Raw genomic sequence first — 26,688 nt, forward strand, 5'->3', positions numbered from 1 at the left:
GTTTCTTCCAACATGTTATCTGAATTTATCATTTTCATTTTATGTCAAAGTTTGAGATACATGGTCCCAGGACACATAACAATAGATCAAAGGAGTCAGTGTCTTCAAGTTAGTAAAACTCAATTCTCTTAGATGAATGGAGAGACCTAATAATGTAATGATACTTATATGTGTGTATATATGTCTCTCTCTATATTTCATGGGCTATGCACTGGCTAAAAAAATACACATGCTTTTGCTTAGATGAATCAATCATCTAATCATCTTAGATTCTGTTTGGATTTCATCAGAACTGCTTAATAAATCTAATTCCTTGGAAAAATCTATAGGCATTATAATGCTTATTGGCTGTAGAGATCAGTGCATTTTGCAGAGATCAACTCTGTTATCTTCCCTTTTATCTTCTCTTCTCTTCTGTCATATATAAAATAGTAAATTAACATGTAGGAAATATAGGTTTCTGGTTAAAGTTCCCTAGGACAATGGTGCACTACTTTAGACAACACAATCTATCTTTAATTTAATAACTGCCAAGAAATTCCATTCTTTTTTTTTTCAACAAGACACTTTTATTTGAACTAGAGTAAGATAATCAAATACAAGAAAAGAAAAATTATATTAACCAAATAAACATTTTCCCCAGTTATAATAACAGTCATAATAAAATAAAGAACAAATAAATGTATTTGAAAAGTATATATTTAATCCAACTACTTTTAAAACCAGATTCCTATTTCAAAATACTGTGTTCAAAAATTTCACAGCTCAAGTGAGAAGTATTGGTTACGAAATGAGTGCTTTCAGATAGAATAAGCAAAATGAACACATTCAAAAGAGTAGGAACAATACATTGTAAATCTCAGGAAAGTGGATTAGTTTACAATCATTAGTAGAGTATCATAAGATTTTCTATTGAATTGAAATGCAAAGAAAAACTGCTCAGCAGCTTCTTTACCTAGAGGAATTGAGGAATATAGGATTAAATCATGTATCTGTTTTTTTTTTTTCCTTAATTCTCCCTAAACCAAGAAGTAACAATGAGCTGGATAAACTATCTTTTGGAATAACAGTAACTGAAAAAGGGAGTCACATAAGCAGAGCTAGGTGTAAACTGCAAGCTAATGAAGTTCATCTGTGAATCCCTTCTAGGGTGGGCCTCTCAGGTCTTATTAATTTTTATTGCAAAATATTAGACTAATTAGTTAAGATCACTTACTATGCAAATTACTGCTCAGTCTAACTGGACAGTGACTCACTGGTATGTGTGATTTGGAGTAATTAATTTCACTGTCCGCCAGAATTTTAGCAGGAAGGGAATGAATAGTAAGCTATATGGAAAGCCTATTTATGGACATTTTTGTTCAATTTTGTGTGTGTATGTGTGTGTGTGTATGTGTGTGGGGAGGGGAGGAAGAAAAGAATAACTGAACAAACATTCCCACATTCAGAAATATCACTGGATCGAACCTGTTTTCTGCAAACCTTAAAATTAGCTTCTCCTAAATCCTGCTTTTAGTAGATACTATTTTTGTCTGTCTTTTTCTACCTCTAGTAATACTTGCTTTACCCATCTTCTAGGGTGAGTAGGAGAATAAAAATGAATTCGTGTGGAAAAACTTAAAAGCTCTCTATAAAGGCAAGATTGTGTTTTCTATTTTTATTACTTTGGAATGGCTTTTTAAGTATTTGGTGGTATTCCAAGCCAAGGCAGGACAGGTATAACTTTAATTCTATGGTATTGTTCTTTTGAAAATTACACCATTTTAGGGCCAAGCTTTTTCTTTTATAGATAAGGAAACCTAGATTCAGAGAGATCAAAGGATTAAGTATCTTGCTCAAAGTCAAACAGCTCCATAGCTGGATCAGCACAGTCCATCAACATCAATACAAACTGTGACTTAAAAACTGAGATTCTAAATGACTAATAGACACAACTAATTTGAAATCTACTCCTTTTATATATTTGTATTACATCAATTTAGATTAAGCCCTTATTGCTTTTAAGTCAATGAAGGAAAAAAGTATCTAAATAGTTTTCTGGTGTGTATTTTGCCTTTTGGGTGGCTAGGTGATGAATGAAGATCTGCTGTTAGGAAGTCTCACCTTCCTGAATTCAAATCTGGCCTTGGACACTACCTATGTGACTCTTGGCAAGTCACTTAACCCCATTGCCTCTGTTTCCTCATATGTAAAATGATCTGAAGAAAGAAATGGCAAACCATTCCCGTGTTTTTGCAAAGAAAACGTCAAATTAAATCACAGAGTCAGATATAACTGAAATGACTGAACAACAAAAATTTTACCTTTGGGTTGTTTGGGAGAAACTATATTAGTTGGAGATTACATTTAACTTTGTATTCTGTCTAGGTCCTAATGAAATCCAATGCTTGATAAAGACAAAATCAAGACTGGATAATTATATCTAGCAATAATATCATATATTCAAATAGAGTTGAAATTGCTGACGGAAGCAAATGGCACACAATTTTTATGCCTGGTTTCTAAGAGAATAATGTCTGAAGTTAATTTTTTTTGCTGTTAACAAAACTGGCTTCCTGTATTAATTTTTTCAGAAAATGAGACTTTTATATTTGTTCTTATTCTTAATTCTTGTCTCTCAGTAGACAGATGATAATAAAGGATAGTAGTATCCCATAATTAATTTCTTCTGTGAGGTTATTTAAACTTTTTTTGTTCTGGGTTGAAAAGACCTCTTTCTCCCCTTATTTCTCATGAAAAGTTTAGCTGAGAGGGAGTAAATCTTTCTAGACAAGAAACCTGTGGCCAGGGTTAAATGACTTATCTAATGTCAAACAGATGGTTATTTGGATAGCCAGGACTAGATTCCATCATTTTCTCCCTCCTAGTACTTATTATGCCTTTTCATTTTTAGTTGTTTACCCATCTTAAATAATAAGAAAAATATGATTTAGAATTAGGATATACTGAAACAGGCTTTGGATTGAGTGGGAAGTCATCTGAAATATTTGTGAGTGTGCCAGGAGTTAATTTGGAATATTTCTCTTTGCTAAAGTCCCTCTATACCAGGTGTTCTCAATAGCTTTTTTGTTACCAAACTACTTCAAGGACTTCTTATGCATCCATATTTGATGAGCATTCTAAAATACAATGGATTCAATGAAAACATGAGAGCTATTTTTGGTGCTTTACCCAGTAAGTATTCTTTGTATTCTGTCTAGGTCCCTAATGCTTGATATCCAAATGCTTGATAAAGACAAAATTAAGATTGGATAATTGTATCTAGGAATAACGTCATGTATTCAAATAAATTTGAAATTGCTGACCAAAGCAAATGGCACACTTTTTATATACCTGTTTTCCAAGACAACAATGCTCAAAAAGGACCAAAACATTTATAACCAAAAAAAAAAAAAGCTATAGCCACCACTGAATTTCAAACATTAATTCCCCAACAGACCATATCATGGATTTCCTTATGGACTTCAATAATTCTTGGAACATATTTAAAGAGTCACTGATAAAAAATTCTAGTAGGAATGGAGAAGAGCTTTCTCAGTGACAATAAGTAAGTTAAAGTTTAATTTTTAATTAGGTTTAAAGTAACTAACTTTAAAGTTAGTTCCCAATTAGGGCAAAGAAGGAGTGAAGTCTAATGGATGAGTTGGTCTTTGAATAAGGCAGACCCAAATTCAAATCTGATCTCTAGCATATAATAGTTGTATATTTCTTGATAAGTCCCTTAAGCTCTCAGTGCTCTAGGCAGCTTTCTAAGATTATAAGTGATAATTACTTCTACTAATAACAGCTAGCATTTATATAGAGCTTTTAGATTCTTAAAATATCTGATACATGTTACTTCATTTGCACTAGTAAAGAAAAACAGTTTTTTCATCTGGGAGTTCCCTAAATGAAACCATGGATGCAATCCCTATCTTTATATCTAGGACCATGTCCTTTATTGAAAAAGCATGGCCACTGACTTCAGTAATTACTTTTGTATGAAAGTATTCCTCAAGGGCTATAAAACTTTTATATTCCTAAGGGACTTAAAAGTTTTATAGCAGTTGAGGAATACTTTGTGAATTTTCTAATCCCATTAAAATGTGCATGAACTGAACCATACTCATTTTGAACATGAAAGACAAGAAATAAACACAATCAGGAGAGTTCAATGCTTAAACATTATTTAAAAATAAATACAATGATAAAATATGCCACGATATAATTACAGTCATTGAAAAATATGTTCAATCCTGAAATACACTTAAATATCAGTAAGACAATAAAATAATTGGTATTCTTTATACTTCTGAGCTTATTATAATCAAGTCCTAAACACCACTCCTGATAAACCTAACCTTTGCTTACATTCATTCATGACCAAAAAAAAAAAAAATACTGGTTGATCATGATTCATGTTGGGCAAGTTAGTTGAGATAGTTGGGGACTCTAACTAATAGATCACAAGAAATCAACCTGAAAACATTTCTATTTAGGTCCCCAAAATCTTAGGTTATGCCATAGTTTGGTCCCTAAGCCTGATTTTAGAGGTGAAATGATTTCACATGTGTGCCTATGTAGCCACCATCACAAATTCGGTCCAACTCCCAGCCTGTCATTTTTTTGCCCTTCTTATTTCATTGCAAACACAGTTTAACTTGTTGAACTAAGTTTTTCTCTGGCTCTAACCAGTTATTTTGACAATTAACCAAGATGAGCAAGTTATTTTTGGCAGAAGAGATGTTGAATAGTACAGTTTATGTTAAATCTTTGGAACATATTATCATTTATGTCACATCCTCAAAAGAAATACTTCATCTATCTTGTTTCCCAAGACCCTCCTGAGAAATTAAGAAAATTTGTACAATGTCACTCTTAACAGTCAGCATATCAAGGGACAAGGTTCAATAAGCTAGGGAACATTAACAGATATTGATGAAAAAGTTGGATATCCCTATAAGTACCTTATCTTCCTCTTACTGAGGAATCAGGAAAATATCATGATGGAGAAGCGAAAAAAACAAGTAAATTCCTTTCTCAAGTCAAAGAAAAGATAATACTAGGGAAAAATATGTCTTCTCTGAAAGTGGGCTCAGACACATGTGAGAAGCAATCTATGGAACAGGTAAGGTGAACACAGGACTTCTCCAGGAGTCATCACTCCAGGAGTATAGAAGTTTGACCTCCAAAGTTCTTAATGGCTAGTTACTACTAATGTCAGGAGGCTAAACAATGAAGTAAACAACTGCAAATAGTTGTGCTATTGCTAGAAAAATAGAAATACAAAAATCTAAATGTAAAAATTTAAACATTTTGAAAAATGAAAGGGATTTAAACAATGACCAGATTTTATGAACACTGGACTTGTTCTGAAACACAGAATCCTATAAAAGATATACTTCTTGTCAGTTGTTTGTCAACAAGGGATGTCTTGGATACTCCAAAGGCAGAGTGATTATAAAATGTGAGAAATCTAAGATTATGGGAATTGGAAGAAAATAAACTAAATTAAAAAACTATAAAATATTCAGGAATATTTTTCCTGAAGGAGCAAAACTAAACCAAAAAGTTTATGGTCAATCCAGTGTTCAGTGACAAGAAAAACTTACAAAATTAGTAAAAGAATGTTGCTAGCTCAGGTCTTCCCATCAGTCTCTCTTCTTTTTTTTTAAAGGTCAGGGGACCATAAATAAAGAGAAGCCTAATGGATTACAAAGTGCAAAGAAAGCTTTGATTTAGGGCACTGAAAATGAACTTGTCAAGCTCTGAATTTCTAGAAGCCCATTCAATTCTTCTAAACACTTTAGCTCTGTACACCATCGTGTGGACAAAAGGAGGTATATCACAGGCTTTCAACAGTTGAGAAAACCTAAGGAGAAAATAAATCTGAGACTAACTGAAACTTGAAAAGCATATTTATATACAATTGTTTTATAAGGAAAACTTCAAATGACAATTTTATATCTAGAATATCTTTAGGGAGTATCTTGAATAAATAAACACAGTCATTAAATACAGAGAACTGATATTCTTTTTAGTTCTGACCAAGTTAAGATATTTTGGAGTCCTTCCTCCTTTTCACATTTACCATTAAGACTATGTGTGGACCTATGTTAAAACTATAGAATATATGACCTCAGTAGAGAAGACTATTTAACAAACTCTTATACTTCTATTTGCATCCTCACTTCAAAAAGCTGTCTTAATTTGTCATTCCTTATTATATGCTATGGTCAGAAACTTCCCAAATGAATTTTGTGGCTGAGCTCACTCAGCTCTTAAATTGAAATGTTAAGACTGAGGAATTCAAACAAATTTGGGAAAAGTATACACAGTGTCAATTATTGATGGTCTTGTCATCAAGGCAGAGCTTGTTAGTCAAACAATTATGCTGTTTGTCTGAAGTATAAAGATTCATGAATTTACTAATTATTCCTCCCTGCTGAGTAGATAAGACATTAATGACATCTCTATAAAAGCAAACAAATGTTTTTGGAATGAAAAAAAATATTCTATGAAATGAAGAAGACTTGGCAATTATCCATAACATAGTTAAACTAGGTACTTTACAAAAAGTTCATTTCTGTAATGAGAATTTTCTTTTTTTTAATTTGTTTCAAAGTAATTGGATGATGGCCAAATCACGACTTCATTTGATCATGTATTATTTGAACCCAAACATCTTTGCTGTGTTGTAAATTTACTTAAATTGTAAGAAGGAGCAAAAGTGTTTGAGGGTAAATAAAATAAGAGAAGGATATTCTCACCTTAACTCCATATCCTTATTTATTCTAAAATGAAAACCAGTTCCCAGTTCCCAAGTAAAAAACAGGGAGTTTGTATCCTGGGGACAAATCGTCTTTGCCTTATGTATCAATTAATGCAGTAATAATAAATAAAATATTTTTCTTTATCAAAAATCTGGAAAAAATCATTAATGCAAATCCTCAAAACAGGAATAAATCAATAAGACCTTAATCAAAATTACCAAGAAAAAATTAACAAACAATAGAAAAAAACCATACTCCTATAAATATATGTAAGTATGGGAAGTAGAGTCACCCATACTGAAATGAACATATTTCATTATAGGATAAAATGAACTAGGTCAATAAGCCATGTGAAAGCATAAATTTAAGAAAGCAATGAAACAAATATCATTACTCAAAAGCAAAAGATATTTTCATCTGTGAAAATATTTTAAAAATACTACAATAAATATTTTTTCATCTAATGAAGGAGGGAGGAAAAAGACAAACAAATAATGGGAGATTAGTAAGTAAAAATAATATTTTAAATTACAAAAATGTTCAACCTCCTGACAAATTCAAGTAAATTAACACTATAAAATCTTATTAAGAAAGGTACAAGTTTTGAGAATCATATTTCAATTACCCCAAATTCTAAATATACACTTAGCACCATGTCATAACTCTCTGTATACTTCTTTTGAATATAACATCCTATTAAAGAAAAACACTTATGAAGACTCCAATCATAAAGTTTGTTTAAAACACAGCACCATTGTAGGTATCACCACAAGAAATAAACTAGTGTTGAGCAGGAATTCATAATTTTAAAAAAACACAAAAATTGTGAGAAAATTTGGAATTACTTGAATGATACAAAATAAATCAATGCAAATCAATTAAAACAAAACAAAACAAACAAAAGATGTTCCATGTATTCCTAGCCATATATAGTAGCTGAAAATGAAAAGTATTTAAAATCATGAGCACAGCTAAGTACAAGAAACATCCTAATTTCAGTTCTGCCAATTCTTCAGTTCTTTTCCACTTTCAATTCCAGACATGCTCCACAGACATGATGACTACATTCAGACTGTTTCAATTTCAGAGTCCAATTGTACTGTCTGTAGAGCTTTTACAATGGAGTTGCCATCTTAACCTTATTTTCGATGAACAGACAAAAGTCATTTTCCATTCTGCTCTAGGAAAACTGGAACCTCTTTATTAAGAAGAGAAAGTCGGGAAGTGAGGCCTTTCTACAACAGTGTTAAAGGGAGATGCACCCCTATCCTATAAGTGACATGGCCTTTGAATCTCTACAATCCATTTGATTAGCTATTGTAGGTATAGCTATCAAACATTTAAAAAAAACTCATTTCTTACAACCAATGGTAACTTCCTGCTAAGTTAATAACTATGAAACAGCTTGTGTTGATTGAGAATCCAGTAATGGTTATAATTTCATTTTCTTCTGTTTTAGACAACATTGTCATTAATTCCTTTTTTGTACTCTCCCCCTGCTCCCATATCGACATATACTACTTGGTATTCCTTTTCCAGGAGCTTATATAAATGTTTCAAAGGAGTCCCATCTTCTGAGATTCTGAATACAGGTTGCAAGAGCAGAGATGTGTGGTTGCTGGCCATCATCTGATCTGTGTCCTTTGCTCTATTTGGGGAGGGTATTTAGTAAATACATACTTTCTGATGTTGAATACTTGCTATAATTCTCCATTCACCTTTCAGGAGGTTCCCCCCAAACTACTCAGTTTTATTATATATGGGCTCTTTTTGGCAGCGATGGACCCAGTTGCTTTTTTGCTTAGATGGTCTTTTCTCGTTAGTCATTTGTGAGTCATTAAGCCCAGGTACCAAAAGCTGTGAGCTCTTTGCGGCTTCAGATGTGATAAAGAATCCTTAGTTCACTTCATCATTATCATCATCATCATCAAATATTTCTTCTTTACAGAATCCATATTCTGTTTCACAGTTGAAGATTCTATCTACTAGGTTGGTCATAGTATCTACAATTGGAGACGTGTACATATTGTGATGGAACATATGGATATATGTATTGAAATTTTTCTTCCCCCATGTTATGGGAGCTAATATTGCTCAGCTTTAAACTGAGTTAATCATTAGATAAAAAACAAAAACAAAAGTTTACTTTATTTATAAAGGTCAGTTTTTGAGTTCTTTAAAATTATGAGAATCTCCTGAGAAGTGGGAGAGCAACACAATTTCTATCATTGTTATATAGGAAATTACCAAAAGATTTGTCTGACTAAATTGGAAGGCAGTAGCATCACACCCTTAGGCCATCAAAAGTAGATGGAAAAATTCAATATGAAGTATATTGGAGTAAAGAGTTGACAGGAAACTTCAGCGAGAACATTCAATTTAAACTTTAAGACAACTTGTAATTCTGTCTCTTCTATGCCTTAGAGCAATGAAACTCATGGATGAGACAGTAAAAATATGTACATTTTTCAACTAACTAAACTGTTAAGACAATTTCCTTTCAAAGAAGGAAAGCTCATGATAATGTTTGGGCTTGTTTATCTTATTGAAAAATTTCAATAAGACAGTAAAAATAAAATAAATCATTGGGAATGGAGTTGGAAAAAATAGAGGTGTTTACATCAGAAGCTGGAGTCAAAGGATTTGGCTTAAATGCTCTCAAAGTGCTGCTCCAGGACGATTGATTTGATTAAAACAAACCAAGTTCCACAGATTTTTCAATTGGTAGAGGTCATCACTAGACATCAGGCCATTTTCATGAAGCTGCTCATTTTCCACTTTCATGTCCTGGTGGCTGAGCATGAGACACAGGATGGGAGCAGTCATCTGGGTTACACCGTCCACTAGGTCCGGGGGGACCCTGAGGCCCTGGAATACCGGGTGTACCTGGCATACAAGTTGCTAGTAAAATAAAAGAAATCATTAGTTTGGAGACAAAGGGCCACATCCTCATCTGCTACTCCTAAAAGTAGGAAAGTCAAGGATAAAAAGGAATATTTTTCAAAAAAAAAAAAAAAAAAGGCTTATTGGTTGTGAAGACAATACCATCATTACCTGAAGGTCCAGGAAGACCAGGATTTCCTGGGAGCCCAATTCCAGGTTCACCTCTTTCTCCTTTCTGTCCTCTGTAACCTATATAACATATATGCAAAAAATAAACACAAAACAATAAAAGTGCTCTGTGACAGTAGAACAAATGCAACGACTGTTTTCAAGTTTTCTTATTCTTAAATGTTACTTTAAGATTAGATGTTATTCTTAAATATTAAATTAAGATTAAATGGTAGCTGTGTTCTTTGGTCTCAAACACATGGTTAAACTTCTATATAATTCTCAAGTTAAAATTTAATAGACCATCAAATCATAGATCGGAATCACCTCTTTAAATAAATAATAATAATTTAGTGAAGAAAACATGGATTATCTGACACAGACTACAGGTTTGATTATGGGGAAATCATTTAGCTTCTCAGGACTAGGCAATTCTCTAAAATTACTAAATTGCAAAAAGTGTGTGTGTGTGTGTGTGTGTGTGTGTGTGTGTGTGTGTGTGTGTGTGTGTGTGTGTGTGATGTTTCCTTACTGAGGGTTGAATTCACTGGCACAATCACTGATTCTCTTGCTATAACAATTATAATAATGTTATTACTTTTTAAGATAATAATTTACCATTCACATTTTCTTGGTCAAACTCTAGATAATGAGCATCAAAATAGTCTCAAAGCAATTAAAATGAAACTTATCTTATTCCTCAAATTATTTTGAAACAGAAATGGACATAAATAACTATTTGATCATTGTTACTTACAAGGCTAAAGCATCATATTTAATGACTTGCCTTAAATGTCATTCTTTTAATTAAATAAATTGGTCATGAAACAGTTCAAGTTTCATCAATTAAATAAAGTCATTATATATTTAACAACATGACAGCTAGAATATGTGTATATATGTGACATACTTGTTAACCATTGGATAGAGAATAAGGGCTTCGTTCAATTCACCATTTATATTTTTTATTTATTGTACAAGTTCTCATGCCTTATGAGGGCTAAGATTTTATTGCTCCCATGAGTTGGAAACTACAAGGAGGGTTAGAAAAATAAGGAGATGAAACACTGGTTGAAAAAGTTGAATAAATATCAATCAGGCAACATTTCTTCAGTTGAAGGCAACTGAGCCCAAATGGACAGTGTTGGGCCATTTATCTACCACAAATTACTTTTTATCAGAACCCATAGACAAATATCAAACGATATAAATATAGGGACTTTCAAAGAATGTGTTTTAAGACTAGGAAAAGATATCCAGACACTACAGATCTTTAAATTAAAGCTAAGCTCCACATCAAATTCAACACCAACTTGTACTAGTTGCTAAACTCACTTAACAGTAAAGAAACTAGAAGACAGATGATACTTTTTTCCACTTTCTTTTTATCTAAGGAGCATTTGACATCAGAATAACAAAACAACCATGCAGAAACATGCAATTGACATAGCCAAAGATGGAATGGCAATAGGAAATAATCAATGCAGAAAAATTAGCTTCAAATTGGTCATGCATTGTAATAACTATGTCCCATTACAACAGACTGATGGCAAGTACATGAAATCTATAGACTCATGGCTCCCTACAAACAGCATATGAAAATTCTTTTGAAATTCTCCCCAGCTTTCCATATATTTATAGAGGTATCTATCAGCCCTTAGAGATTCTGATTTGCAGATATTCCAACAAGTTAGTGGCACAGTTCATATTCATCTAATGCTATCTGAGCTTTGACTAGGCAAGAAGAAAAAAATACCTATGCTAGTTTTCAAACAGCATGAGCATTTTCATGACCATGGGTATTGTTTTTGAGGTGTGCACAAATCACAAATATGAAATAATCAAGAGAAATGACATATTTAATAAGTAGGTTGAAGCATATGCCATACGCCTACACAGCAAAAAGTCTCCACATATTTATGGGTGGGATTGATGTTTATTTTAGAAAGACAGCATAATTTTGGATTGTATAGAAAAATTATGTCTGATGCATATTGGAACTATATCATAGTTTCATATTAATTAACAATGAAAACATTTCTCTAATGTCTTTTGCAGAAATGATTTTTATAGGATACATACAATAAAGGAAAAATGTTAATAAGCTTCATCAAAAAGCATTTAGAAGTGCCTAATCAAAAAAAATGCCCTATTACAGAAAAAAATAAACTTTATATGAGTTGTATTTTATATTCAGCTACACCTTTTATCACTGCATTTTTGGAAGATCAATTACATGAGAATGTTTTGACGATGAGAAGAAAAAAAAACAATAATGACCGACTAACATCAGACTTGCTATGAGTGAAAGATCTAGAGCTATAGCTGCATGAAGAGATGTAGTTTACAACAAAGAACCTCATTTATCAACATCTTGCATATGCAAATTAAATTCTGTATTTAGCTTGACCCATCTACTTTAATAGTTATATTACTATACAACCTTTAAAAAAACCACTAGACACAAATATGTCTGTCTGTCCTTCTCTCTGTAGACACAGTTTATGAGTGTATGTGTGTATATATATATATATATACATATATATATGTATATATATATACATACATATTCAATGAGCAGTTGGGCTAGATTACTGATAAATAGAAATGGCCCTATTAAGGTAAAGATATCTTATTTCAAATTAATAAATTATAACATTTGGAAATTGAAACATGAAGCTGACATTAATTAGTGATTTTGTTCGTGATTTTGGAGGCTGTATATACATACATATATGTACGTATTTATATCTATGAATATATTAAGGAAAAGGGGGTGATTTTGATATACAGAGGAAGTTATAATTTTTTAAAAAGATGATGTGCTATATAACACATGTTACTATGTAATATATATATATATATATATATATATAAAACAAATGTTACTAACATTTCAATTGGAACTTGATACTTACATTTAAAGATTTCTTTTATGTATCTGCAGTCATATTAGATAAATATTACTCTATCAGACATTTACTATTGCTCCTGTTGGAGGAATATATCAAAACCCATTTGTGTTCCCTTTGATATAATTTTCAAGCACTCAGACATGAATGTTCAGTGATTCAGACTTTGAAGGTCTATATCTATACTAGTCAGATAAATTATTCTTTCGAATAATAGAAGAATCTTTTGGATTAGTGTGTTTGTGGATTAACTGTGATCACAAATAATCATTCAACAAACTATTAAATACTAACAAGAATCAGGAAAGGTCTGATAATAGAAGCTTTCTATATATCTATGTCTCTATCACCTATCTTTATCTATCTATCTACTATCTACTATCTACTATCTATCTATCTACTATCTATCTATCTATCTATCTATCTATCTATCTATCTATCTATCTATCTATCTATCTATCTATCTATCTAACTGTCTATCATCTACCTAATCCTTATGGAAGAACTTGAAAGGAGTAGGAATTAAAGAAGAACCTGATTTTCAATCTGGCAGGTACAGGGATTGAAGCAAACTCATGGATGTGAATTTTCTTTGTTTTGAGTCCCATAAACCTGTATCTCTATACTTTAGAGGTTTCTGAAATTTATGGCCTTTTAGCTACAACACCAGATTGTTTCTTTAGAATAACCAGGGGCTTGAGAGGGCAAATGAGATCAGAAAAGTTTAAATAACTTTTCTTTTCTAAATTCACATGGCAGACCAGGAGCACAATTAGGGAAATTCTCTCCTCTTTTTCAAATTGCTGAACCCATGTTGACTTATGATTTTCTTGGGCATTTCTACTATTTTTCTAAATGAGGAATATCATTACTCCCCTGATGGTAGCACCATGTAGACCTAATGGTGTATACTTCAGGCAAGAGAGAATTGATTCCAAACACCCAGGAGAATTTTCCTCTTAATTTAGTTAATAGATCTATACTAACAAACTCTGTAGGAGCAATGATAATCTAAAATTGTCTAAAAAGACATTTAAAATAGAATTTCAAAAGCCTTGCTTTTGGGATCAAAAGAAAAGTATAAATAAAGTCACTGAAAGTAGGAATCATAACTTCTATTCTTATCCAAAGACCTATGATGCCTTCCCTATTTATCTATACCTCTTAGACTTCCTAGTTTCCTTCAACTCTCAGCTCGGATATCAACTTCTACTTAAGTGCTTTATAATTCCCTAAATTTCTAGTACCTCCCCCCTTCAAAATTGTCTTGTAATTATTTTGCAATTTTTACCTTGGATGGCAAATTAAAATGAATCTTGCCCTCAAGGATTTTACATTGTATTAGAAAAGAGAAATTAGAGATTACAATATATAAAGGAATATATTATTTGTACATGCCATTTGTAACGTGCTCTCCTGGCAGTTACAATTACTAGTCTATCCTAGACCCACCAGAGTACCTTTGACCACTGTCCTTTGCAGTGTGAGCTCTACCCGGCTCGCCTCCTCTGAGGCCTTCTAAGGTCTCTGGCCACAATCTCTTGAATCTATAGCTTAATAACCGGTAGCGCACTCAAAAACAACCACGTGTAATCTTAAAAGCCTTTATTATACCTACTCACATAATGCCCTGACTGATGCCCTGACTTGTTGGTTCCCGAGTGAACACCTGGTCAGAAGACCCATGTGTTCACTACCAAAACCCTTACCTCTTTTGGCTACCCATCTTGGCTTGGCCACCCAGATATATACACACATATATATGAAATGTATCTCTCCATGGTCTTGAGGAATGTCCTTGTATTTAATATATATATACAGATTATATGCTTGGACTTATACATATATGCAAAAATATATGTTTGTGTATGTAATATATATGCATATATATACATCTACATATAACAAAGGCAAGATAATTTTACAGGATAAAATAAAATTATTCCTGCTCTCAAAAAGCTTATATTCTACTAGAGAAAATAACATTTATATATATATATATATATATATATATATATATATATATATATATATATATATATGTGTGTGTGTGTGTGTGTGTGTGTGTGTGTGTGTGTGTGTGTGTGTGTATGTGTGTGTGTATAATATTTCTCCTTATTTTGAGAAATTACTTTTAGTGTATTTTGTAAACATTTTAATAATATATGTATGCATGTATTTATGCATATATGAAGGTGTATATATAATATTTATATGTACATATGTATGTATATATGTATTTTTTCTTGTCTCATACAAAGGAATATAAGCTATTTGAAGGCAGGGAGGATTTCCCTTTTAAATTTGTAGGTCCAGCCTTTAGTAGGGCTTAGAATATAGTAGGCATTTAAATGATTATTGATTGATTAGCTGGTCATTTCAAGCAATTGAAATATGAAACATAACATTATTCCACAAGATATGCTTAAGAGTTAAACACTCCTTTTTTAAACTTGGATCTTAATCTCACGTTCTCACACTTGATTTTCTTTTTATTGAGTATATACAAGCAAAGGATGTCTGATGGTGCATCTTTCTATTTCTTCCTTTCCAAAGAAGTTTGTGAACACAAACTGCTAAACCAAAGTATCTTTCTTCCTCACAAACAAGTTCACATACACAAAATTCAAATAGTCTCTTTTCTAGAGATTTCTGATCCAGTTCTGAATTTGAATAACAAGGATGAAATTTCTGGATCAGTCTGATTGAGCCAGTAGTCTGGAGGTTGACCATTATATTAGTAGGTTGAACCCCATTTTCTTTTATCTTAGAAAATATTGCTAACTTTGGGAAAGCAAATAATTCAAATTCACAGGAATCATAAACCATAGATCCTGAGCAGGATGGGATATTAGAATTTACTTAGTCCAACTATCTCAAATTAAAGATAAGGAAACTGAGTCCTACAGTGATTAAAATGACTTGTTCTGGTTGCTGTGTAATAAGTAGCACAGCCAGCCTTGGAGTTCTTTGACTCGAAATTAAATGCTAAAATATTCTGAATACTAAAGCAGTCACCTATGTGCAGTCAACTACAAATTACTAGACTATATCACCTCTTCACAATCCAATACCAACACTTAAATTTTTTTTTCCTTTCAGTTGTGTGCCTGATCTCTCTGTGTTTTTAAAAACCAAGTTACATAGCATCACACATATGTGCAGAGGTATCTTCTCTACTAATCATATTCCTACTTTTCACTTGAAATTCCATATCACCAAAATCTATTCAGATTTTTCAGATTCTCTGAAAGTTCATAACCTTTTTTTTCTGTTATGTACCTTGTAACCTATTAAAAAGTACACTTAAAAAAGAGACAGTAGTAGAGGTTAGAAGACATATTTTAAATTATAAATTAAATTACTTTATGATGCTTGTGTTCAATATGAGAAATTAAATAATTGAGAACTATGTTTAAATTGACTTAAGTTACTTTGTAGCTTCAAATTAACTTTTCAGTAAAAAGGGTTAACATGTCATCTTGCCAGTCTTTACAAAGGGAGGCTTTGTTAAAAAGCTAAAAGCATGTCATTTATAAATCAGATAAGGTATGCTTTAACATTCAAATAAAATTTTCCATCAGGTCTCTACTCTTCCATCTAATATGAATAACAGTAGTATTTGACACTCCAGAAAGTAAAGGAATTTTATTATGAGCCCAGCTATAATTATGTTATGAAAAAGCAATTATTTGCAAATTGCATGCTGAGGTTCAAATTTTAGACTCCATTAAGTACTTCCTATGGGACTCAAGGTAAGTCTTTTAATTTTCTTGAACCTGTTTCTTCACCTGAAAAATGAGGAGTATAGATTAGATCAACTCTAAGTTCTCTTCTAGCTTTAATTACATAATCCTATGAGCTAGATATTTAGCAAAAGCATTATTTTTTAAAAATGTCCCCATTTTCAAAACATATTCAATAGGATTATTCTATTACAACCATTTATACTGCTTATCCTTTCTTTGGAATACTTCCTGCCTGGACAATCTAACTGTAGTTTGTAGAGCATATGTTAAATGGTTAAGGAATGAATAAGTGATAATTCACTACAGACCACCTCTAATCCCATGAACTCTTTCCCTGGATTTCTCATTTCTGCATGTTCTTCTCTTCTTTGGTGATCATTTCACCAAACTCCAGCCATGCATTTGCTCCTATCAGTGTTAATAGTCCTTAGACATCATGGTTTTCACAGCAGTTCCATGTATTTTCAGCTGGGTACTCACTCTTCTGTTCAGTCTGTGACTTGATCTGACTTTAAGGCAAACCAAACTAAAAAAAGGTAATAAATGAAGCAATATTTCTACAATGATGTAGACTACTTAGTGATATAGCAATAGTAGGAATGGCCATTTTGGAAATTTTTCTTATCTGTTTTGTCTTTTCTGTGACATTCTCACTAGTTATGACTTGTAGGAAATTGACAGGGGAGTGACAGGAGTTTTTAATTGCTTCCTTGATGCCTTTTTCTTCCATGCCAAAAAAATCAGGTGGGATGACACTAGAAATCACACTAATTAAAATCAAATATACCAGGAGAGAATTTGGGAAAACTGACTACAGTTGCAGCTTTTTAATTTCTGATGAACAAAAAGATGAGTTTTACATTTTGGAATACTTTGTACAGAAACAAGAAAACTTTTGAGGTGCAGAGAAATAGCATCAAAGGGAAATTATTGAGTGAAGGGCAGTTTTGGTATGCACTTCATTCAAATTAAGTTAAGCCTTATCTCCCTTCTTTATGCAAGGTATCCTTTGATTTCAAGGGTCCTGGAGGTAAAAACAAACAAACAAACAGTGTAAGGATGACGGTGAGAGGGAGGAAGGATAGAGAGGAAACACATGAAAGATTGTGGCCTTAGTTTTTCCTTTGGAAACAGTTCCTTATTTGCATTTAATATTCCCATGTTAGAGCTGCACATAGATTCTGAGACCATAGCCAGAGTTTAAGGGAGATGGGGTAGTTTACGAATAGAGTCTTATTAATAGTTATCACTGAAAAAATATGTTGGACCAAACCACCATTTGTGGAAAAGTCACTTCAGTTTGTTCATTAAGTAAATAGAATTAAGTAAATATGGATAATAATTTCTGCTCATATGATAAATTAGTTTTGAAATTCTTAGATATCAAATGCTCAAAGAAACATGTATATATTACTTGTTGTTAATATAATAGTGTTATTGCTATTACTAATTGAATTTATATTAGCAGCATTTAAAATTGATCAATTTAAATCCCAACTGGAATAAGAATTTTTATTAGCTAGCACACATCTCTGGTACTAGTAGTTAATCATTAGTTTGTAAAACATTGCTATGGTCTTAAAACATACATTATTAAGAAACTACATGGCTTCTTCTGCCTTTAGATGTATTGATTGAATAAGAAACCTTAGAGGTAGAAACTGATAGAAAAAACTTACCTCGGGGGCCAGGATCTCCTGGTAGGCCTGGTAATCCATCTTTACCTGGTGCCCCTGGTTTTCCTTGTGCAGAAAGCATCGCAGCAGGTAGCTTCATCTGGGAGAGGAATAGTGCCATTCTCTCTTTGTTAATGAAAGCCCAAAAAAATACATAAGAATCCCAAGGAGACATCATAAATATCAACAATCCAAAACTCATCTCCTGTTTGTTCTACAATTGCAATTTGTAATTAGGGGGCTCTGAACTGGATTCCATGAACTTTTGAGTTTTTAAAAAAAAATTGTTTGAAACTATATTTTAACATAATTGGTTTCCTTTGTAATTTTACATATTATTTTATACACTTAAAGATATTATTCTGCAAAGAGGTTCATAGATCTCACCAGACTACCAAAGGAATTTATTATAAACAAAAAACGAAGAGCTCTTGGACTCTATATAATTCAAATGAACCATTTCCGCAATTATTTGGAAATTTTAGACTTCTAGACTTTGTCTTATATGGAAAAATAGGTTGGAACTCTTTGCCTCAAATTTAGAGATTAGCTGTCTACTTCTATCAGATTTGATAAATGGTTCTTCCCTGAGCTGAGTCTATATCACATTCTGGTGACAATTTTTGGCCTGAGTTTGACTTGCTGAACTATATTTAGGTATATCACTTCAGTTTCACATTTTAAAAATAATCTTAAAAATGCCTTCCTTCCCTTAGCTATTCCACAGAAATGTTTTAAATGTATGTGGAACTGGAATTCTTTGTTTTATTAATACAGATGAAATTATTCTAGGAATGACAATCTGGTCTACGTTTACCACAACTCCATGATATTAATGCTATGCTAGGTCAATGTGTGTGTGTGTGTGTGTGTGTGTGTGTGTGTGTTTATATGTTATATGTATATATTAGAAATTACTCATATTTGTTCTCTAAAGATTACTTTCATAAGTTATAAAGGACAAGGTTTCAATATTATTGAAATTGCTCCAGATCTTCTTTGGTAGAGTCTTTGTTTTCTTCTTTCTTCTCTTCCCTCAAAGATATAAACCCACCAAGTAACAACACAATAACAACAACAACAACAACAACAACAACAAAAACCCTCTCCTCACTGGTATGCTTTATTATATGTTAATAGGTAATTGAAATGTTGGTGTTTGTCCCTTTATCAATGTAGATATCAAAGCACTATGACTTAGAAGAAATTCTTAGGTAATCACTATGATTTGCTTATGGCCATAAGACAGGTAATTTGGACCAGGTCTTCTTGATTCTTGATTCCAGGTGGATAACGTACATGATCTCTGAAGTCTTTTCTACCTTTAAGATTATCAACCTTCTTCAAAAAAGAAGATTTTGTCAGTGGAATTTGTGACAAAGATCTAAATTTCAAAGAATGAGCTAAATGCTTAGTAACCTATAATGAAGATTATATCTATATGTAAGAACACGAATCCTGCTTTAGACACTTAATAGTTTTTTGATACCATGCAAATCACTTTACCTTTCTGGACTTTAGTTTCCTCATCTTAAAAATGGGGTTATATAATAATATTACCTACATCACAGGATTGTAGGAAAGAAAAAATGAGTAAATATATGTAAAGTGCTTTGCAAATAGTAAAAGTTTATACAAATGGTAGCAATTATTGTTATCTACTATGCAATGTTGTTGGGGACCTTTTATAATGTGCTCATCAGTAAAATGAGGGGCTCAGACTGGCTTCTTCTTTAAGCTTATAATTTTTTTTCAAAGAAGGAGATTAAAGAAAGTTAACATTTTATTCAGGGATTTTGGTCTGTGGAATTGATGATGAGGATCTGAATTTCGAAGAATGAGTTAAATATTCAGCAACCTATATAGAAGACTCCATTTGTACATCCAGAATACTTAACTGGCGATACATTTCCAGGAAATATTTTATAGTCTTTATGAAGTCAAGAGCTTTGAGTTTATAGTCTAGAGAGCCCTGGATTTGAATCCTATTTTGGACACATCAATTGTTTAAGCATGGGCAAGTTATTTAACTTCTTGAGCCCCAATTTCCTCATCTCTAAAATGGGAATACTAACATCTGTAGTATATATTTAAGAGTTCTGGGGAGCAAAAAATGACATAAGTACTTTATAAACTTTAAATATATAAATTTTATTTAATCTCAGAATTTGAGAATTGGAAGGGAAGTTAGTAGCCATAAAGTCTAACACTCACATGAAAGAACCTTCATCAGAACATATCCTACAAATGGTTGGTTATTCAGCATCTGCTTGAAGACTTGGAAGGAGAGGGAATTCTATAACCTCTCTAAACATCCCATTCTACTTTTGGACAGCTCGAGTTCTTTTTTTAACTTCTACCCATTACTTCTATTTCTGGTTTCTAGAGACAAATAGAACAAATCTTATCCCTTTTCCACATGACATCCCTTCAAGTTCTTGAACAGACCTATTATGCTCTCTCTCAATCTTCTTTTCTCCAGACTGAATATGCTCAGCTCTTTCAACAAATTCTTATATGTCTTATACTTAAGGCTTTTTATCAAGCTGCTTGTCCTCCTCTTATTAATAATCTAGCTTTTCAAAGTCCTCCTTACACCAAGATGTCAAGAACTTAATATAATACTACAGAGGAGGTCTGATAAGGGCAGAATACAGTGAAATGGATCCTTCTCTATTCCTAAAAACTATTTCACTCCTAATCACTGCAAGATCTCGTTAGCTTTTTTGACTGTCAAATGCACTTTTGACTCATATTCAGCTTGTAGTTCATTAAAACTCCTAGATTCTTTTTGGAACAGTTGCAATCTATCCATGCCTCCTCATCTTATTATATCTGTGGAGTTGGCTTTTTTATATGCAAGTATAAGATTTTACATTTATCTCTATTGATTTTCATCTTATTAGACTCAGCCCCATGCTGATTCTCTGTCTAATTGTCAAGATCCTTTGTGATCTCGCCTGGGTCATCCAGTGTTTTAGTCACTGTCCCAGCTTAGTATTATGTGTGAATTTAATGACTATGCCATATCTGTCTTTCTACAAGTAAGTTATTGTGAATGATGTTAAGTAGAACATAGGTAAGTAAAGATTACTGGGGGTACTTCACTGCAGATGCCTTGCCAGGTTGATACTGAGTTATTAATGATTATTCTTTGAGTCTGGATACATCCAATTCTGAATCTATTTGATTGTATTACTACCTAATCCACATTTCTCCATACTTTTTCACAAGATTAATATAATATACTTTATCAAAAACTTAGCTAAAATCTAGATAAACTATAATCAATAGCATTCCCCTCATTTATTATTTTATAATCTTGAAGAAAAAAGAAATGAATTTCACCTGGCATGATTTTATTTTGATGAAGTCATGCTGACTATAATTACCATTTCCCTTTCTAAATATTTGCTGATCATCTTTTTAATGATTCTTCCCAGGATTTTTCCCAGGAATCAGTGACCTATAGTTAACAAATGCTGTTATTTGCCTTTAACCAATTTTGCTATGGACATCTAGGTGGTACAGTAGATAGAGCATAGGACTTGAAATAAAGGAAATTTTTCTTCCTGAGTTTAAATGTGACTTTAGACACTTACTCTCTGTGTGATCTTGGATAAGTCGTTTTAACTCTCTTTGCCTCAGTATCTCATTTGTAAAATGAGATGGAGTAGGAAATAGCAAATCACTTCAGTATTTTTGCCAAGGAAACCCCAAACAGGGTCATGAATAAGAGAAACTGACTGTACAACATTTTGCTATATTCTGTTTTCCATGATCTTTTAGATATCACTGACAGTAGTTCAGCAATCACATCTGCCAGTTCTTTTATGACTAAAATATGTAGTTCCTCTAGGACAGGCGACTTGTATTTATCAAGGACAGCTAAGTGCTCTCTTTCTATCTCCTTATTTATTGTGGGTGTCAAGTCCCTGTTAGTTATTTTTTTCCTTGTCATTTCTAGTATAACAATTACTCTCCTTTGCAGGAAAAAAAACACAACAACCTAGAAACAAAGTAAAAAAGACTCTGTCTTTTCTTTTCTCAGATGTCATCATTCATCCACCCTAAGCAAGGATTCAATCCATACTTTGATCCTCCTTTTTTCCCCTAACATGTCTAAACAAACCCTTTTTATTGTCCTTAGTTTCCCTCACCAATCTCAATTTATTCTGAATTTTAGCATTATTGACATTTTTTTTCAAAGAAGGCAGAGATAACACTCTTATGTTTAACTCCTGTTATCTGGCCTTGCTTCTAGAACAACATCAAGAAATTCAAGTGATGTGATGCCTCTGGAGAGAAAGGCATAAATAGAAAAAGATGGAAAATTAATATTTAATTAATAGTTTTGACTATAAAATGAATGTATCAACAATAAAATATTATTGGAGGGCAATATTCTTGTTCAAGTCTATGAATTAAGCATTGCTATATTTTCATATTAGGAATTATATTGTTACAGGAGTTATGGCTTAATAAGGTAGAAGGAGACTAATTTGGGGAAAGTCAATCAAAAGATCTTATAATTTTATAAATGCTATTGTGGGGCCTCTTGTGAAGACCTTAGTTCCTACATGACATATAGGCTAGGATTCAATTTGAGATATTATTCATAGAATTGCTTCTTAGAGTAGATATGCCATAATACAATTTGCCAATATAAACTATTAAAAAAATAACAATTCCATTACAAAAATATCAAATATTTTTGGATTTAATTTAGATAAAATTATTTTTATAATTATTCTTACAAATTATTTCATTTGTTCATATAAGAATTATGGAGACCTTCAAGATCATCTGACTTGACCCCTTCATTTTATAGTTGTTCTTTTATAGATGAGAGGTATTTAAGTCCATTTAAATAAGACTGTCTTCTAAGCCTGTTGATGTACCTCACTTCAAGTAAATTGAATAGAGACAGCTACAAGTTTAAAAAATGATAGATTGGGAAGGAATGAACACTTTACAAAATATGTGTTGATTTACAAAAGGACTGATAAGACTTTTTAAATAGTCTAAATATTATTTAACTAATCTATTTAGTCTATTTAAATATTATTTAATTTTTAAAAATACAATTTACAAACATTTTTTCAAGAACACATCTGGTATATAAAATGAGGAACATTTCTAATTCAAATATCACACATATTCCAACAGGATAAAAAAATTAAACAAAAATTCATCAGGCTTGGGGTAGCCATTTTCCAAGAAAATTTCCCATGGATATAATGAGTTTTATGTCTAAGTGTCCATCAATCACCAAAGCAAGTTTCTACTTTGTTTCTTCCACCCTTCCCACCCATATCTTTTCTTCATATCTTTGTCTTCATATCTTTTCCCTCCCATTCCTTCTCAGCTTCCTTGTATTTATGATCTTCCTCCACTAGAATATAAGCTTCTTGAAGGTGCAAACTATCTTTCAGCTTGTATTTACATTCTTATCACTTAGTACAGCACTTGAAACATAATATATGCTTAATAAATGCTTGTTGAGTTGACTTAATTTGGCAAGCATTTATAAGAAAAAACCCCAAAACAAATCATTTAGTAAGCACTAATCTGCCTACAATTTGCCACAGGGAGAGAATTTTCAAATATGATGTACTTTTCTCACTTTCTTCTGATATTAGTAGGACAGTAGTAGGGTCTATAGGCTATACTTTGCCTATGACAACCCATTACGGAAGCAATAATAATTTTAAAAGTACATTTTGAGTGAAAAGTTTCCATTGTCCAATTGGCAAATAATTTCTGGTTTTATCCAGAAAAGCAATTACCCGTTACAATGTCATTTAACTTAATTATAGGCACATCTGTTTCAAACACCTTCAACTTACAAACAAAAGTACTCACAACTCACTTTTCTTCCTTCTATATGTGGGTTAAATGAGCTTAAATTCAAAAGCAATTGGTTTTGGTAATTTACAATTTTTAAACAAAACAGGAAAAATCTTTTAAATGATTACATGCAACTATAAATTAATCACCTTTAAAATACACACCAAAATAATTATTTAGCCCAAGGCTAATGATTTCTTATAAATCCTGTCCAACTGCTAGATAATTAAAAATAATATGTTTTGTATGCTCTAAATGAAATGTGAACGTCTGTGCTCTTAATTGCCTTTCCTCTTTTTTTGGGAGATCTTTTGTCAATTAAACAGTTTTTGGCCATGCTTTCTAATGGACCAGGAAATTAAATAGTTCTAATGGAAGATTACTGACAGTTAATACCCACATTTTGTCTATTAAGGCAAATCCATTACAATCACTTTAAAAAAATGAACTCAGTGTTTTGGCTTTCTTGGAGAATGGGAGCACCAAGGCAATGATGATGATGAAGATAACTCATTGGATCACAGCATTGTAAAGGACAATCAGGGACCTTCTAGGTCATTCTCTAATTCATTTAAAAAAAAAAAACAACTGTGTTTTTTTTTTCAGTGCAATTAAACAAACAAACAACAGCAGCAACAACAAAACAAAAAATCTCTAGGAACAGAGGTTCCATAATCTTCCCTGGTTGCCTATTCTAGTGTTTAATTACCCTTTTCTTTTGTTATAATGAACCTATTTTCTCTTGTTCCATCTTCTATAGAAAGAGAGAACAGGAGATCAGCATTCTCTGTGAAACTCTGCATATATTTCTTCAAAGTACATTTTAACTTCCAGGTTAAATAATATTTTCTCAAAGGACAATTCAATTAGATTCAATCTCAAAGAAATTTATTAAGCATCTGTTATGAACCAGGCTTATATCTTTGGTTTCGGGAATTCAGAGATTAGAAAAAGAAGAAAAAAAGAAGAAAAAAGAAAGAAAGAAAAAAAGAACAGATTGTCATGTCTTCCCTTGAGACACTTCCAATCTATTGGGGGTGGTAAGTTATAATAGTTGTACAAATAAATATAACCAGCAGGTGGCACTATCTGGTAAGCTTTAAAGATATAGGTGGAAAATAAAAGCTAAAGTTTAGGAATGTAGACCAGTTATATTCTTTGCAGATCACATCTTTCTCTTCTCCCTAGGCATCTACGCAGTGTGAACTACCTTTTGCTCATACCTTTATTCCTTTTTTTTTTCTTTTTCTTTTCTTTCTTTTTTTTTTTTTTTTCTGAGGCTGCATTTCTCACTAAGATGCATGCAGGCCATGTTTAACAATCAGCTCTCTCTTCCCCACCCCATCCCTCCAAAATGACATGACACATTTTAAACACATTTTCTCCATCACTTTTTAAAGTCTAAGCAATCAATAAAAGAATAACTCAAGTTCTAATTTGTAGAAATTGCCAATTTGTGAGGTGTAAATGCTAACACTGAAAATATAATAAAGGGTTCTCCCAAGCTAAGTTGATTTCAGCATATCCCTAGATCCCTGGATCTCTTTGCTATCTGAATTTTGCTTACTCCTACCTCAGCAGCCTAGAGGAAAGGGGCCATGGTCCATCTCTCTCTGATGCATAAGATTCTATAATATGAGTTATAAAATCAAATGTAGAAGACTCTCTCTCATTTAGCTTATCCAAATATTAGTGGAAACTGGAGCAGCTAAATGTTTAGGATTTTTTTCTTTTTAATCGAGGGTAAACTAGCTTTTAAAAAGCATTGAATAATTTAGTATGTAAACAATTAGAACTAACAGATAAGCTTTTAACATACACTTAACCAACTGGGGTGGTCATGGAAAAGGGCAGCCAATTATATCTCTTTTATCAATCCTTTTGTGGAGAAAAGTCCAATAACAACCAGATACACATGTACTTGCAGCTTCAAGCTTTTCTATTGTCTGTGACAGACAAGCAGAGGAAGTATCTGTGGAGCCTCTATTCCATATCCTCATTTGAATTACACACACTTCCAACCCAGTATGTGCTTCACAAGCTCCTCCCAGGGTGGATGCTTTTTGTATAAGACTACAATTCTTAGAATCCACACAGTTAGGTTTCAGAATGTTACCCTGCCCATAGGGAAATCAGCTTGAATATCTAGTTACATGAATATAACATGAATCAGAATGCAATGGAGAAAAGGAGGGCACTAATTAAAGTTCTCTAAGGGTATCTGATGAGGAGGACATACTTTTTTTAGGCTGTGGTGGGTGTGGGTGTGGGGTGGATCACAGTTCTTGGCAGGCTTTTTGGAGGTTGTGGTAGGTGAGCTGAGCCTTGAAGGAAGAGAAGGATTTTCGCAGGTAAATAAGAGATAACATCTTTCTTTCCTCTTGGCTCTCTTTTGTCCCTCTCACATGTCATTTACCTACATCATACTTATTTGGTCATCTGTCATGTCTCTCATTAAACTCTAAAGGTTTTTTTTTTTTTAAAGGCAGAGAGTATATTATTTTTCATCTCTGTATTTTCAATATTTAGCACAGTTTCTTGCATTATAGTACCTATGTAAAGTTTGTTAATTGAACTGGATGCAGGATTTTAAATGTCAAAAACATTCCCTATCCTTTCTCTGATTACCCCCTTCCATCATTTTAACTTTTGAGCTAACAACATCTCACTGATGACTTATGAGTCACCTGATAGCATA

General features: G+C 32.5%; 1 protein-coding gene across 2 annotated transcripts in view; it reads right to left on the minus strand.

The window, feature by feature from the left end:
• Window positions 1–7,230: 7,230 nt before the first annotated feature.
• Window positions 7,231–26,688, minus strand: part of COL19A1 (collagen type XIX alpha 1 chain) — a 389,708-nt gene continuing 370,250 nt past the window's right edge. For both annotated transcript variants that reach the window (XM_074310576.1, XM_074310575.1), the window contains 3 exons: window positions 18,144–18,266; window positions 9,807–9,884; window positions 7,231–9,653 (listed from right to left, as the gene is read on the minus strand). In XM_074310576.1, coding sequence (XP_074166677.1) covers window positions 9,520–9,653; window positions 9,807–9,884; window positions 18,144–18,266 — 335 coding nt within the window. In that variant the 3' untranslated portion in view covers window positions 7,231–9,519. The remainder of the gene's footprint in view (window positions 9,654–9,806; window positions 9,885–18,143; window positions 18,267–26,688) is intronic.

This window comes from Sminthopsis crassicaudata, chromosome 4 (genome assembly GCF_048593235.1).
Source record: "Sminthopsis crassicaudata isolate SCR6 chromosome 4, ASM4859323v1, whole genome shotgun sequence".
In the NCBI taxonomy this organism is placed as follows: Eukaryota; Metazoa; Chordata; class Mammalia; order Dasyuromorphia; family Dasyuridae; genus Sminthopsis; species Sminthopsis crassicaudata.